At 53.5% G+C, this 15416-nt stretch overlaps 1 protein-coding gene across 1 annotated transcript; it reads right to left on the bottom strand.

Annotated features, from left to right (window-relative positions):
• Positions 1-10315: 10315 nt before the first annotated feature.
• On the bottom strand, positions 10316-15416 carry ELF3 (E74 like ETS transcription factor 3). Its single transcript, XM_015071477.3, has 9 exons — positions 15266-15416; positions 14668-14838; positions 14089-14310; positions 13801-13887; positions 13485-13604; positions 13198-13287; positions 12912-13028; positions 11816-12011; positions 10316-11128 (listed from the first exon to the last, which is right to left on the bottom strand). Exons 2-9 carry the CDS (start codon positions 14828-14830, stop codon positions 11014-11016), a joined length of 1110 nt encoding a protein of 369 aa, XP_014926963.2. The 5' UTR covers positions 14831-14838; positions 15266-15416; the 3' UTR covers positions 10316-11013.

The raw sequence follows: 15416 nt of genomic DNA on the forward strand, positions 1-15416 counted from the left end.
CACTATGCATCTTCTGTCCACCGCCTCTCCTCTGCCCGCCTCTCTCTTTGCCCCTCCTGTGTGTGCACTCTCTCTCTCTCTCAAAAATAAACATTAAAAAAATAATAATAAAATATATTCCTTGAAGTTGAATAGTTGGGGTGAGTCTTGTATATTTTTAATGCTTTGGCCCAATTGTTCTTTGGGAGGATTGGACAATGTTGTACTTCAACAGCAATGTATGATACTGCCAATCTCCCCATATCCTGGCCAATATTGTGCATTACGGTAAGTTTCCTCTTTGCTAACTTGGGATGGAGGGAGCAATGTTTTTTTCTCTTTGAGACAATATTAATCAGGCTGAAGCCAGGAACTCCCCCAGATAATCGCATTGTAGGTGCTTGATAAGTATTTTAGGAATAAAAGAATAGGTGAGTGAATGGGGCACCTGGGTGGCTCAGTTGGTTGAGCGGCCGACTTTGGCTCAGGTCATGATCTCACAGCTTGTGAGTTTGAGCCCCGCGTTGGGCTCTGTGCTGATGGCTCAGAGCCTGGAACCTACTTCGGATTCTGTGTCTCCCTCTCTCTCTGCCCCTAACCCACTTGCATTCTGTCTCTGTCTCTCTCTCAAAAAAAATAAACATTAAAAAAAAAATTAAAAAGGAATAGGTGAGTGAAGATAGACGCATGGAGATAACCCCATACAGGATAAACTGTGGACTTGGGTCTGACACACTGGGTTCAAATCTTGGTTCCATTACCTAATGTTTGTACAATCAGAGACTAGTCACTTAGCTTTATTAAATCTTGGTTTACTCAATTGTGAATTGGAAATCATAATTCCTAAGTCATATGACTATTGTGAGGTTAATGAGATATTGTGCTTTAAACAAAGGGCAGCACCTGGCTGGCTCAAGTCAGAAGAGGATGTGACTCTTGATCTTGGGGTCATGAGTTCGAGCTCCATGTTGGGTGTAGAGATTACTAAAACAAAATAAACAAACAAAAACAGTGTTAAAAGCATTTTAAAAGGGATACTTATATACAGTTAAATATGCAAATAGTGCAATAAGTAATATAAAAAGTCTCCTTAGGGCACCTGGGTGGCTCAGTCGGTTAAGTGTTTGACTCTTGGTTTCAGTCCAGGTAATGATATCATAGTTCATGAGTTCCAGCCCAGAGGATTGGATTCTCTCTCTCCCTCTCTCTCTATCCCTCCCTCGCACGCGCGCTCTCTCTCTCTCTCTCTCTCAAAATAAATAAATAAATTTTTTAAAAAAATAAAATAAAGTCTCCTTCTCATCCACACTGACCCCATCCCTATTCCAAAAGTAACGCAAGTTACCAGCTCATTTTGTGTCCTTCCAGAGATTCTTTCCCTCATTCTCTTTCTTCCACACACGCGTGCGTGCACACACAAGCACACACACACCCAAACACATGAAAACAAATTATACACATTATTATCTGCTTTTATCTGTTTTTTCCACTTTATCTGTTTTGGAAATTGGTCCACATAAATGTCTGTATTCTTTTTAATTCAGTTTGATCTATCTAACCGGTACACTCCTACCAAACATGTAGATATGCTTAAGAGTTTAAGCTCTGGAATCAAATTGTTGAGTTTGAGTACTGCTTTCAAAATGGCCGAGAAACCTTGAGTAATTGGCCTTAGTTCTCTGCACCTTAGTTTTCTCATCAATAAAGTGGGGGTGATATAGACCCACCCCAAAAGGTGGTTGTGAAGATTTAGAGAGTTTGCACATGTAAAACGCTGAGAACATCTGACATGTGATAGCCACTCAATAAAATGACTTATTTTTTTGTTTCCAGTATTTTATTATTTTCCCCCCAATTCTGCAGCGATTATCCTTGTATCAACATGGGAGTTTACCTGGAGGATGAGTCACTAGAAATGAAATAAAGATGTTCATGGGGGGCGCCTGGGTAGCTCAGTTGGTTAAGCGTCCGACCCTTAATTTCGGCTCAGGTCCCGATCTCACGGTTCGTGAGTTCGAGCCCCACATCGGGCTCCATGCTGATAGTGCGGAGCCTGCTTGAGATTTTCTCTCTCCCTCTCTCTCTGCCCCTTTCCCACTTGCACTCTCTCTCTCTCTAACATAAGTAAGTAAACATTTAAAAAACAACAATAACGACAAAGATGCTCGTGCGTCCGTTGGGGAGGATTCACTGGTAGGCAAAACTACATGCACGTGTGCATTTTGGGGTGGGGTCAGGAAAAGGATTTTTCTTCTTAACACTATCAAAGAAGTCTAAAACCCCCCTCAAAGAACCAATACGCACAGCATATGATACAGGGCCACCTCGATATGGATAAAGAATGAGTGGAGGTTGTGTTCCCATCCAGGATTTAGAGAGCTGAAAAGGGCATTGCTCCCACCCTAAAGACAAACAGATCAACTACAAAATCAGAACTTTTCTTGAACGTACCAGAGAGCTAGGGGCACAGGGCAACCAAGTAAATAGAACCCAAGGAGGGACGGGCCTGTCCAAGGAGAGATGGGATGTGAGAACAAACTAGTTTGAGGCACAGCAAGTGGGAACACACACCAGTCCACACTGGTGGGGAAGAACATTGCTGATATTTTTAACAAATTGTTGAAGGCTGAGGGCTGAGTGAGGGACATGATAGAGTCCTGGGAGCTGCACATCCACAAGTGTTAGCTCTCTCTGTGGGCTCTTCACAGACCTCCCCAGGGGCTCAGGGGAGAGAGTGGGGGCAGGCAAGAGACTGGAGAGAGCCTCCCTCAGGGGTGGGAAGGAGGCCTGCCACTAAGGGAAGGCAGGAAGCCCCACCCAGACCCTTCCCCAAGAAGAAGCAGAAAAAGGAGAAGAGGAGATGGGGGAGGGAGGAAGGGAAATAAGAAGAGGAAGTGGAAAAGAATCTTTGGCTATTGAGGAAGCGGCAGCAATTCTGTTGCCCCCAGGGCACAGGAAGGGAAGGGTAAAAGAAACAACTATTCATCTTGTGAAAAGGCATGAAATTGTCAAGGACCAGAATCCTGTTAAAGCAGCCATTCTGGGGGAGGGAATTTTGCCCCCTGCCCCAAGGGGACATTTGGCTATCTAGAGACAGTTTGGGTTGTCACAACTTGGGGAGAAGGGATGGGTATTTGGTAGGAAGAGGTCAGAGACACTGCTGAACTTCCTACAATGCCCAGGACAGCCCCCCAAAACAAAGAGTTATCTAGCTCACAATGTAGATAGTGTCAAGGTTAAGATAGTATTACAGTCTCCCACTGCGGAAGGAGAGGCAGAAAATTCCTCCCCATACAAGATCTGCCACAGACACAAGGCAGAGTTTGGCTGCCACAGGAAGGAGAGACAGGATGGTTGAAAAATTCCCACCTATGAGACTCAGACACACATGGAGACTAGGCTAGGACAACAAAACCCTCCTGCCCCCTCCCGTCTCCATGCCACCAGGCTAACAGGTCTGCAGTAACAAACAATAGCAGTCTACTATTGGGGATGGTAAGAGAGTATGGAGAGAGAGCCCTCCTGGGCACAGGTGCATAGGGAAGGCTGAAAGTTGAGGGTTGGGCAGAAATATTGAGAAAACCCAGCACCCAGAACAAGGTAATGCTGGAGGAACATGAAGCCAGTGGTACATGGAAGATAACCAACCGGAGCAACAGCAGAGCTCAAGCTAAACTAAGCCCCTGACCAGATTGACTCAATGCCTCCATGTAGACAGACACACACACGCCAATCACCTAGCAGAGGAGGCATACCCACTCCCAGCGATATGGAGAGACTATTTATCTCAGTCTCTCCTGTTCTACACAGATGCCCAGCACTTAAGAAAAAATTACGAAACATACAAAAGTATCAAAGAAAAAAATCCCACTCTCAAGAAACAATGTAACCAATAGAACCAGATTCACAGATAACCCAAATGTTAAATTAAAGGCTCTAGTAGAGAAGGTGGGCGACATGCAGGAAGGGATAGGGAATTTCATCAGAGAGAGGAAAGTTGTAAGAGTCAAAGAGGAATGGTAGAAATTAAGAAATGGACACAGCGCGGCGCCTGGGTGGCTCAGTCGGTTGGGCGTCAGACTCTTGATTTCAGTGCAGGTCATGATCTCACAGTTTGTGAGACTGAGCTTGGGATTCTCTCTCTCCCTCTCTCTGCCCCTCCCTCGCTCATACTCTCTCTCTCTCTCAAAATAAATAAATAAGCTTAAAAAAAAAAAAAAGAAAGTGTCTCCTAATTCACACCTAGACCAATGGTTTATGGCAAGCTTGAGTTTCCTTACATCCTCACCAGCTCTAGACATCAGGAACGTTCTTATTTTTCTTTGCCAGTTTGACATATGAAAGGGAGTATCTTCCATGTTCTTAAGCTGCTCTCATATCAAACAATGATAGAGAAGAGTATAAATGCTTCTGTCTCCATAGATTCCAGTTTCCTGAACCCCACTATTGGCCTTGCCTGGAGCATTTCATCTTGGCTAGAAATCAGCCAGGGAACCACGCTTGTGTTACAAAGACTAAATCCCAGTATGCCTTGCAAACACCTAGCGTAAGGGAGGGATGGACCGAAGGATGTCGGGACTTTCCCCCCAGTGTTGTAGCCTGGGTCACTGAGGCTGGCGCAGGTGTGGAGGTGGGCAGGTGAGGCTGAGTCATGCAGGACACTGGGCATGGTTTCCTGGATGGGCTCCAGAGTTGACACAAAGCTTCCAGTAACGGGCAGCCGAGCTGGGCTAATTGCTGTTGCCTGAGCCCGGCCCTGCACGGACCTGGAGGAGGGTGAGGAGGAGCAGGAGGAGGAGGGCCCAAGAATGAGGATTGCAACACTCCCAAGAGGGGGCCCCATGAGGATCTCAAAAACTGAAAACTTGGGGCGCCTGGCTGGCTCAGTCGGTTAAGCGTCTGATTCTTGATTTCAGCTCAGGTGGTAATCCCATGGTTCTCGGGTTTGAGCCCCAGTCAGGCTCTGCGCTGGGGGCGTGGAGCCTGCTTTGGATTTTCTCTCCCTTTATCTCTGCTCCTCCCCTGCTCACACACACACACTCTCTCTCTCTAAATAAATAAAATAAACGTTAAAAAAAAATGTTTTGGAAAACCTGAAAACTCCCTCTCCATCCTTCCCACGGGATCAAGAAGTTCCTGAAAAGCAACCCTAACTGAATCCACACCCCACCCCACCCCCACGCCGTGTTTGTGTGTCAGTAGAGCACTTCTGGAAGTGTGCGTCTGATGGTAGGATTTCAGGCTCGGGTGAGCAGTGAGACATTTGCATCGCTCAGCACCTTTCAAAGCAGAGTCACTTGCGGGATTGAGAGAAGAGGGTCAGGAAGTCCGGGTTCAAATCCTGATACCCTAAACTTACTGGCTCTGAAAACTTGACTTCTTTCTCTAGAGCCTCAGTTTCTCATCTGTGAAACGAGGGGCTCGTCCTGCCTTGCAGACCTGTTGGGAGGCTTATGTACACGACTTTGGGATTTCTGAGGCTGCAGCCCAGGCTTTCCGTTCCCTGGGTGACCTCTTCCCAGCTGGGTGTCTCAGCATGCAGCCAGGCACACAGCACTCAGTGAGCACTCACCGGGAGAATGAATGAATGTGGTATGCTAAGCACAAACGTGACCCACTGCTTGGCGCCTGGTAGGTAACTCATAAGGGGTCAGCTGTCGACCTTGATCTCAGGTTCTGAACCAGCAGGCTGTGTGGCTTTGAGCAAGCCACCTTCCTTCTTTGAGCCTCAGTCTCCTCACCTATAAGATGGGGCTTTGTCCATCTGGATCTTATGCTCTCTTCTACAAATCACTGGTACATGGTTATGATGTGGGGACTGATATAGGGCATGTTCTTCCTGAAAAGAGATGGAAGGAAAAGAAAAGGAAGCTTTGCCAGGTCTCCTCTCTCAGCAGGGAGAAGGATACCTGGATGGGTTAAGGCTGCTGGGCAGTCCTGGCATTTGGGGGCACTCTGGATGAAGTAGCCATGCCCAGCCCAGAGGGTCAGGCGCTGATATTCCAGCGTGCACAAGTGCCCATTATATGCCATGCACTGGACTGGACTGAAAATGTTCTTGGAGGTGAGAAAATGGGATACCTCCTAGCAAGTCTCGGAGGGCTCTTGTCCCCACCCCAGGCTCTCATAGTAGGAGCTGGTTGGCTTTCCAAACTTGTGAGGATGACTACTCTCCCCGTCCACACCCACTGCCATCATCCATTTACTTACCGACATCTGCAAGAAGCCATCATTTTGCCAGGTAGAGGGGGTACAGAATGAGCTCCTAGAATGAGCTCCTAGTCTGGGACCAATGGGAGGGGGGGCAGGCATAGATATTTTCTTTCTTCCTTTTTTTTTTTCTTTTGAGAGAGAGAGGGCTCGAGTGAGCTAGAGGCACAGAGAGAGAGAGAGAGAGAGAGAGAGAGAAGCGGGGCTTACCTGAAGCAGGGCTCAAGCTAACCAAAGCGGGGCTTGAACTCCTGAACCATGAGGTCAAGACCTGAGCCAAAGTTAGATGCTTAACCGACTGAGCCACCCAGGCACCCTAGGTATTTTCAACCAGGGGTTATAAACTCCTTGCCTCTGGGTCCACATGGGTACTTTGCGGTGGCAATAGTGGTGAACTTGAGAACATATAGTGGAAGGCATGATTTGCTTCTGCAGACTGTGGTCCAGTGCGGGAGCTGTCTTAGCTCTGCCAGATGCTCTGATCTCTCTTTTTTTTTTTTTTTTTTAACGTTTATTTATTTTTGAGACAGAGACAGAGCATGAACGGGGGAGGGTCAGAGAGAGGGAGACACAGAATCTGAAACAGGCTCCAGGCTCTGAGCTGTCAGCACAGAGCCCGACACAGGGCTCGAACTCACGGACCGCAAGATCATGACCTGAGCTGAAGTCGGCCGCTTAACCAACTGAGCCACCCACGCGCCCCCAGATGCTCTGGTCTCTTAAGAGAAGCCAGAAATCCGAGTTATTCTGTGAGAATTTTCCCAATGGCAAAAACTTGGCCACTTATTCATGTGTTTCTGATTGCTGCACGGCTGGTAATTCAATGGAGCGCTGAAAGACCAGTGGGGCACAGAGGCACGGGAGGGGGACCTGTGCGGTGGTTCAGAGGGCCTTGCTGGGAAGGGCCCACGCCTGCTTCCACGCCCTGCTCTGGCTGTTTCGGGATTGGTACTAATTTTTAACAAGGGTCCAAGTTTTCATTTTGCGCTGGGCCCTGCAAATTTTGCAACTGGTCCTGACTGGTGGGAAGATCGGAGCCCACCTGGTGGGGAGAGAGGGCAGAAAGGAGGGCAGGAAATGCTCCCCAAAGGGGTTCAGTTGTCTGTGAGGGAAGAGATGAGCAGTGTAAACACAGGCCTCGGCAGGGCGAGCCTGGGGGTTTGGAGAACGTGTGTGGGGCGTGGGGTGTGAGTGTTCAGCGTATGCCAGCTTGGGCGAGTGTGTATGTGTGTGCGCGCCCGTGTTCCGTGTATGTGACAGTGTGTGCATAGGGGGAGGTGGTGGCCAGGGCAGGGAGAGGCAGGGAGAGTCACCGGGCAGTTTAACAAATATTTATCGAGCACCTTCTGTGTGCCAGGCGCTGTGCACGGTGCTGAGATGAGTAAGCCCAGTCCCTGCCCACAGGCCCTCACAACTCAGTAGGGGAGAGAGACTTAGAAACCGGTAACTGGAAGGAAAGAGTAGACTGAAAATAAACCCTTCACGCAAATACAACCACTTTATCGGCTTCACCCAGGAGGGCAGGTGAAGTCAGACTTCCCCTGAACTGGGGGAGGGGGTGGCCATGGGGAGAATCCGGGAACTCTCCCAGGGAGGCTCAGGGCCAAGGCCCAGCACCTCCACCCCCGCCCCCAGCAGACACACCCAAACATGGGAGGGGTGACCTCCCTCCGACCTGCCCGGCAGCACGACCTGCCCGGCAGCACACCCGATCCCACAGACGCAGATAAGAGGTGACCAGCAGCCCGGGGCAGGACCTAAACAGCCCGGCCCCACCCCAGGAGACCCAAAGCCCTGGGCAGAGACAGGGCCCGTCTCTGGGGGAGGGGGTAGTCCGGAGCTGGTGAGAGTTGGGAGCGAGGGTGGTTGACCCCTGAGAAAGAGGACACCAAGGAGGGGGGAACGAGAGAGGCCAGGCTTGGGGCCTATGCCTGGGCTCTGCATGTCCTGAGGGGAAAGAAGGTGGAGAGCAATTTTGGGGCCAAGACCTCTTGGATAAGAAACATGTCCCTTGGGGCGCCTGGGTGGCTTGGTCAGTTAAGTGCCTGGCTTCCACTCAGGTCATGATCTCGTAGTTCGTGGGTTCGAATCCCATGTGCTGACAGCTCAGAGCCTGGAACCTGCTTCGGATTCGGCGTCTCCCTCTCTTTGCCACTCCCCCGCTCGAGAAAATACATACACATTAAAAAAAGAAAAAGAAGAAGAAGAAAGAAACAAAGAAACATGTCCCTCGTGTGGAGCAGAGGAACTCTCCCTGCCTCTCCTGGGTTCCCCGGGAGTACTGCCTGGAGGCAGGGGCCCTGGGTTCTGGTCTCTGCTCACCAGGCGGGGTGACCTTGGACCAGCTTCTAGCCTCATCAGGCACATGGGGACACCCAGTCTCCTCAAAGGGCTGTGGCTGCGGATCAAATGAGATAATGGGGTGAGGAAAGCACCTCATAAACCGAAAACAGCAGGACAAAGGTCGGAGTGTAGTGCTGGGCCCATAGCCGCCTCCCAGCCCTTTGGCAGAGGATGAAGGGGCTTGGCCTCATAGTCCCAGCTCCATCCCAGCTCCCCTCCCCCAAACAGACCCCCCCCCATAGTTCCAAGCTCCCCTCCCCAACTCAGACCCACCCACGGGTGAGCACCCACCATCAGTGTTTCCTTTTTTAGAGCTGAAGAAACTGAGGATTGGGGCAGTGTGCTCTAGGTTCCTAAAGCTCATCTTCCACTCTGGGCTAGGTGGCTTTAGGCAACCAGAGTCACCTCTCTTTAGGGCGTGAGGACCCCCAAGATAACACGGGTGGAGAAGTTAGCACGATGAGCATCGTCCTCTCCAAGAAATGAGATCATCATTAGGCGACGTTGCCAAAGGCTCCCCGGCTGAGAAGTGGTCTGGCCAGCACAGAAGCCAGGTCGGTTTGAGGCTAATCCTTCCCCTTACTCTCTTCGACTAACTTGCTGGTACCAGCAGCAAAAGGAAAATTTTTGTCCAAAATGGCTCCAGAAGAGTCCAGCTTCTTTAAGGACCCCACTACTTTCTCCAGCCAACTTCTCCGCTTTCCTTTCTACTATTCCTTGTTCCTCCAGAGCAAGCCCCACTCACACACACACACATACACACGCACACACATGTCCGGTTTTCTAAGTTCCCTTCCTTACCCGCATCCTTCAGCTAATAATCAGTTATTTCGAAGGCAACTAAACAGCATTTCAAACTTACGAAATGCCTTTTTGTTGTGCTCTGTGGAATTTGAAGCCTCAGACTTCAGGAAATTTCCACTGGAAGATCATCTTTATAAGGAACCATACATACACCTATCAGTAAAACGTCCTCTCTAAAACCTGCTGCAATATCACTGTGGAGACAGAGTAACACAGTTCTGGAATCTACTGAGGATTACGTCAGCAGAGCCCGAACCCTGACAATGCTCCCAAGGACAGGCTACTACTATGGCACCAAAATACTGTCCTAGTGACCTTGGCCGAGACACTGGCCCTATTGGACCTCACCTTCCGCATCTGTAAAATGGGAATGACAAATCTCATTTGGGGCGGCGGGGGGGGCAAGATTATGTGCGATAATGTGCTGTCTGGCTCAGTGCCTGGCATACACGAGGCTGGCAAATGTCTATTCCTTCCCCCATTCTTCCTCATCAAGGGATTCATTTTGTTTTCCCAGTTTGTGGCCAACCTGCCCAGAATGCTGAAGCATCTATCCCACGAGGCTGGATATGCAATTTCAGACTTCTCAGAGAGCACCAGGGACCAAACCCCAGATTTATAGCAAGCAAGTGAGCCCAGGGGGCTGACATGGCCAAGGTCATTGGGGGAACGAGTCGCTGCAGCACGACTGGCCCGGTGTTCAGCAGGCTGAGCTCACGCCCTAGCTTGCAGAAATCCTGCGAAGCTTTCTCAGCCCTCAACAGCCTGGCCTGCTTCCCTTGCTTTCCTCCCAGCCCCCAGGCAGCCGGTCTGTAAACCCAACCCTCCAGATCTAGGAAATCCATCCCTACCTTGCAAGTCTGCTTCTGCCTTCACCTCTAGCCCTGTAGACCTCCTGTCCTGGCTCCTCTCCTCCAACCCCATGACCTTATCCAATCCAGAGGCCCAAATTTCAGTACACAGGTAGCTAAAACAAAGGTTAGAAAAAGCCCAGAAGACACTTTATTGGAGGTCTCTACCTCCATTCACAGGAAAAAGGAGCCAGGAGCCCCATCCTCAGGGGCCCGGCATCTCCCTGCCCCTCATCGGCCCGGCCAAGGGCCGAAACAGTCAGTCAGTCTGGCCACTAACACGTGGTGGGAGAGGAGCGGGGAGGGGAATGTCTTAGAAAAAATAGATCTCTATGTACATCTGACGTATTTATAGCACATAAATTAGGGAGTGCTCTGACCCCTGCCTGCAGAGTCCAAGCACGGAGGTGGAAGGCAGTCCAGAAAGCAGGTTCAGGAGGACCCCGTCCTGTCCCCTCTCACAGCATTCCTGGTGCTTCCCTTGGCCTCCTCGGCTCAGTCCGGGCATCTGGAGGAGGAAGGTGCTGTCCGTAGCCGGTGTCTGGGTTGGGTCTGAGGAGGCACCAGGTAAAAGAAGCTACACTTGCGGACAAGTCAGCAAGACGAGTCACCTCAAACCCCAGGGCTTGTAATTCCAAGAAGAGGGCAGAGAGGAGAGGCCACAGGCCCCGGATCCGAGGACGGTGGCTGACAGGATACCAGAGCCTCACAGCTTCTCTCCGCAGCACAGCCGGAGCATTGCCCAGATGCTGGGACCTGCTGGTCTTCCCAGGAGGGGCCGCAGGCCTCAAGTCCTTGCGTTTGGTCCTGGGTCTCGTTCCGACCCTCAGTTCCGACTCCCGGCAACTTCTTCCTCCTTCCAGCCACTAGAGTTTTTGCCAAACTTGTAGACCAGCCGCCGGCCATCCACCCGCTCTAGGATTTCCCGTTTGTAGTAGTACCTGGGCGGGAAGAAGGGTGGTCAGAGGTACCCGGGTGGGGAGCCCTCTTGGACTGCGGATACCTTCCTCCACCTGGCCCAGCCATCCTCAGGTGACCTGTGCCCCTGGGCTCCAGCCCCAGCAACAGGAGTCTGATCCACTTCCTGTAGCTTTTCTTTTCTTCCCTCCTGCAAGAAGGAGCTGTTCTGCTCCATCGTGGCACTCTGGCCTAGAATGGTGTCCGAAGCCCCTGGTCTTACCCTTGCTCGTTTAGATCTTATGGCTGGGTCCCAGGGCTGATCATGAAACCACATGATTTTAGGGCTGGAAGCGCCCTTAGTGACAATTCAGGGGGAAACCGAGGTCTAGACAGGCAACTTAAGGAGAGCCAGGTCTTGGTGTGGGCCTCAGCTCACGCTCTTTTCACCACGGAGAGCTTTTCTCAGGACAAGCTTGCAGGAAGCGCAAAGAAATGTTGTCACAGAGAGTTTCTGGTGTTTGCTGCACCAGCCTACTTTCTCCATGCCCTCCTTTAGTCCGTGACAGCGGCGGACACTGCTCTTATCCTCACTCTACAGGACGCAAACCTGCCAGACTATGGCAGTGGTCGGAGAGCGGGCCGTGGGAGCACAGGTTAGCTGTCCCCGGCAGCCTCAGCAGGTCCCCCAGGGTCTGGCTGGGTCACAAGGACCCCGGCCACCTGCTCACCTCATGGCTCTGCTCAGCTTCTCGTAAGTCATGCTGTTGTTCCTCTTCTTCTGGCCCCAAAGCTGGGCCACGGCCTCTGATCGCAGGAACTTGAAGACACCCTCTTGCCGGTTCTCCCACTTCATGAGACCTTCATTGAGTTCCGGGTGGAGGAGGATGTCCCGGATAAACTCCCACAGGTGGGTGCCTCTGGGGGCTACAAGGCCAGACGCATCCGTCAGTCAGCAGTCCAGGGGGGGACCCCTCTCCTCCGAGGCCGGGGGGCCCTATCTGTCCCGGCACACAGCCTCCTGATGCCTGTGTAGTGTAAGGGCTGGTTCCCTCCCGCCTCCCCCCACCACCAGTCGGGGACCACGTCTCACACAGCACAGATGTCTTACTCGCTCAAATATTGATCAAACATCTGGCTGGGATGGGAAAGTGACTGAGACGCACTACTGCCCTCGAGGAGCCCACGGTTCAGTGGGGGCCGCCGTTAAAAAGCAAACACGCCAACAGGTGGTGAGAACTTGGCGAGGACAGGACCGGGGAGCCGGCCCCAGCCCGGGGGACAAGGGGACAGCTTCCTGGGAAAAAATAGCTCCCTGAAGACAAGAAGCAAGCCAGGCCTAGCGCGTAGGGGGAGGGAGACTGCATGCGCGAAAGCACAGAGGCAAGAAGGAGCTCGGGGCCATCACCCAGTGGTGCCTGAGGCCCACACGTCCAGCCTGCAGACAGGGCACAGTCCTCTGCTTGAGCCCCCTGGGGCCCTTTGGGCCCTCCCAACACCCACCAGCTGCCTCCTCACACCACCAAGGGTGTCCCAGCGGGCAGGACAGAGCCAAGTACAGAGAGAACTGGAGTGGGTGGGCAGGTAACCTGGGCTCTGGTCCTATGGGCCTTCCTCCAGGTGCCTCAGTTTCCCCCTCCTATCCAGGACCACCAACCTAGGCCCTGCCATTAGGTGCCACACAGCCCTGGGCCTGCGCACAGCCATGACGGCGGGAGGGAGGAGCAGCGTGGACGGCCAGCGATCACGGGAGAAAAAAGCACCAGCAGCGCCCCCCCACCACGCCCCCCAGGCCTTAGCACAAAGGGGGTGACCCCAGAAGCTCACCGTGCTTGCTCCTCTTGCCCTCCAGACACTCCCGAGACTCTTTGCTCAGCTTTCGGGGCCGACCCCGTTTCCGCTTCCCGTGCTTAGGATCCCCCTTCTTATAGTCAGGAAAGCCGTCTAAGAGAGGGGAGGTGGAAGGTCAGAGGGGAGGGAACTGGGGCTCTCAGGGGCAGCTCTTCTGCGGAGGAAAACCCTACAGGAGAGCAGGGAAGAGGGCAAGGACCGGCCCCGTGGGCACTGCCCATTGGGACACCCTCCCGGGGACCAGGAGGCTCCCTCCACTCACCCCTGGAGAAGAGTTTGCTGTCGGTGAGATCCAGATCCACATCACTTCCACCGGAGTCTGAGGAGTGGGGGCTCTGGGAAGTACCAGTCCCTAGGGGCGGTGGGGTCACAGTGAGTCCCCTTGCCAGCCCACGCCTGCCGGGGGATGGGCCACTGAGGGTCTCAGGACACGCTACCCAGCCAGCTCCTATTTGCCCCAGAAAGCCTGGGCTCTAGTGGCGGGAACCAAGGGCTCAGGCAGGAGTGTTTGGGGGAAAGGGAGCCTGCGGCCCAGACGAGGGTGCTTACCTGCAGTGGAGACATCGGAGCTGCCGGGGGAGGGGGCCCCGGTGCCGTAGCTGCCGGGGAAGTAGGGGCTGGCCTGCCGGCCCTCCTCAAGCACCTCTTGGCTGAAGGGGCTTCCCTGGTCTGGGAAGAGGTCAGGGTTCAGACAGAGCTCGGAGGAACAGGCAGGGACACTGAGCTCCCCAGGGGTCTAATGACCTGCTGCTTTTCTAGCCAGGGGAGACAGGTCTGGTGACAGAGGGTCAGCTCCAGTGCTCTGGGGAGAGGCAGAGACGGGATGGGACAAGCTAGGGGAAGGAGTGAGAAAATGGCTTCTCACCGAAGGGGCCCAGCGTCTCCTGGAAGGCCATGCTGTCCTTCTCCAGCAACTCAATGATCCAGCTGAGTTCATCGGGAAAGCTGGAAGCTGATGAGGAAGGGAGGAGGGGTCAGAGGCCAGGCTGGCATCGCACGGTCCTCTCGCCCCTCAGCGGTTCTTTGTGCCCACTGGCCTGGGGCTCCGGGTCCTTCCCACAGCCATGCTGACCTCAGCCTAGGGTGTGGGCCGGTCCCTAGAGCAGCCTCCCAACTGAGAGGGAGACAAGGGCAGGAGGAGGCCTGGACTCACTGAGGTCCCACAGCTGGGAGTAGAGTTGGTCCCCCAGAGGCCCAAAGACCAGACGCAGCTCCTCGGGGGCACAGTTGCAGAGCGTGGCCCCGTCCATGTCGCACCGTGAGAAGTCAATGGAACTGGCGTCGTATTTGTTCTTCTCCACTTGGTAGCTGATCCAGTCCAGAACCTGGGCCTTTGACCAGAACTGGGGCTGCTTCCCCGACCAGCTGGCCTTCTCTACAAGAGGCCGGGCACAGCGCCAGGTCAGCTCGAGCCACCCGGCCCCTCACAGCCCATTTCTGGTGCCCATCTGGGTTTCTGTGTGAATCCCACCCCCCCCCCCCCGCCCCACCTCTCAGAGGAGCCTCCCAGGAGGAGGGGCGGGAGATGGGGTTCGCAGCACCCTCGCCCAGCACCTCACTTAGCCGGGCACTGCCCCTCAACCCCAACACCTCGGCCTCTTACAAGCCACCCCATGCCCCTAGCGCTGGAATTTGCTGGGGGGACCCTCCTCCCCACCCGAAGTCTCCATTTATCTAACAGGTTCTTAGAGGGATGTCTCTGTCTCTCCCCATCCCACCTGCTGAGACCCACCTGGGCCCTCCAGTGGCATCTGGGGGTTGCTCAGGGTCAGCACCAGGTCCTCAGCCCCAAAGGTGGCCGCAGTGGGAACAGAAGCCAGGGCGGTTTCCTCCGGGCTGTACATAGTACTGAAGTAGTTGCTGAAGACGTTGCTAATCTCACAGGTTGCAGCCATGAGGCTACCTGGGGAGAGAGGCCGAGGCTGGTGAGGACCAGGGTCCTCCCTTTCCCCTCTAGCTCTTCTGTTCTAGCCAAGCCTGGGGCAGAAGAAGCCCCTAGGGGCGCAGGGGACTGAAGGTCAGTATCTCTTTGGACACCATCTCTTCAAGAGGGCTTCAAGATTTCAGAGCACGGTGTGGGCACTGGGCTGCCTGCTGGGCACCCCCCCACCCCCGGCCCACCTGGGTCCCTGAGTGGGACTGGCAGAGTCAGGGCCACTCTGTTCCTCCCAGAGACGGTGCCTCGGCAACCTTCAGGACACCCCCACTGCCCTACACTCCTGCTCAGGGGAGCTCTATAATGCGGAGCTGCAGTGGGTGGGTTTAGAACTAACCATCCACTTGACCTCTCAGGACCCAGGCTGGGGAATACGACAGGTGGGGGGTCCTACCTGAGTGGCGGGGTGTGGGTGTGGCAGGCAGGCAGGATTAAGGGACAGCGGGCCGGCGAGAAATCCAGGAGGCTAAAAGCTGCACCAGGTAGGTCTGGCCCGCACTCCCCCACCCGCCCTAAATAGAGGCGAGTGGGAGCTCCTCCCCGAG

Source organism: Acinonyx jubatus, chromosome E4 (genome assembly GCF_027475565.1).
Source record: "Acinonyx jubatus isolate Ajub_Pintada_27869175 chromosome E4, VMU_Ajub_asm_v1.0, whole genome shotgun sequence".
Taxonomy (NCBI): domain Eukaryota; kingdom Metazoa; phylum Chordata; class Mammalia; order Carnivora; family Felidae; genus Acinonyx; species Acinonyx jubatus.

Excerpts from the sequence above, each read along its gene's own strand:
- ELF3 (XM_015071477.3), bottom strand. The coding sequence starts at position 14,830 with ATGGCTGCAACCTGTGAGATTAGCAACGTCTTCAGCAACTACTTCAGT. Across the intron at positions 13,888-14,088 it reads CTCCCAGCTGTGGGACCTCA|CTTCCAGCTTTCCCGATGAA; the intron begins GTGAGTCCAGGC and ends CTTCCTCATCAG. Across the intron at positions 13,288-13,484 it reads CTCCGATGTCTCCACTGCAG|GGACTGGTACTTCCCAGAGC; the intron begins GTAAGCACCCTC and ends CACCGCCCCTAG.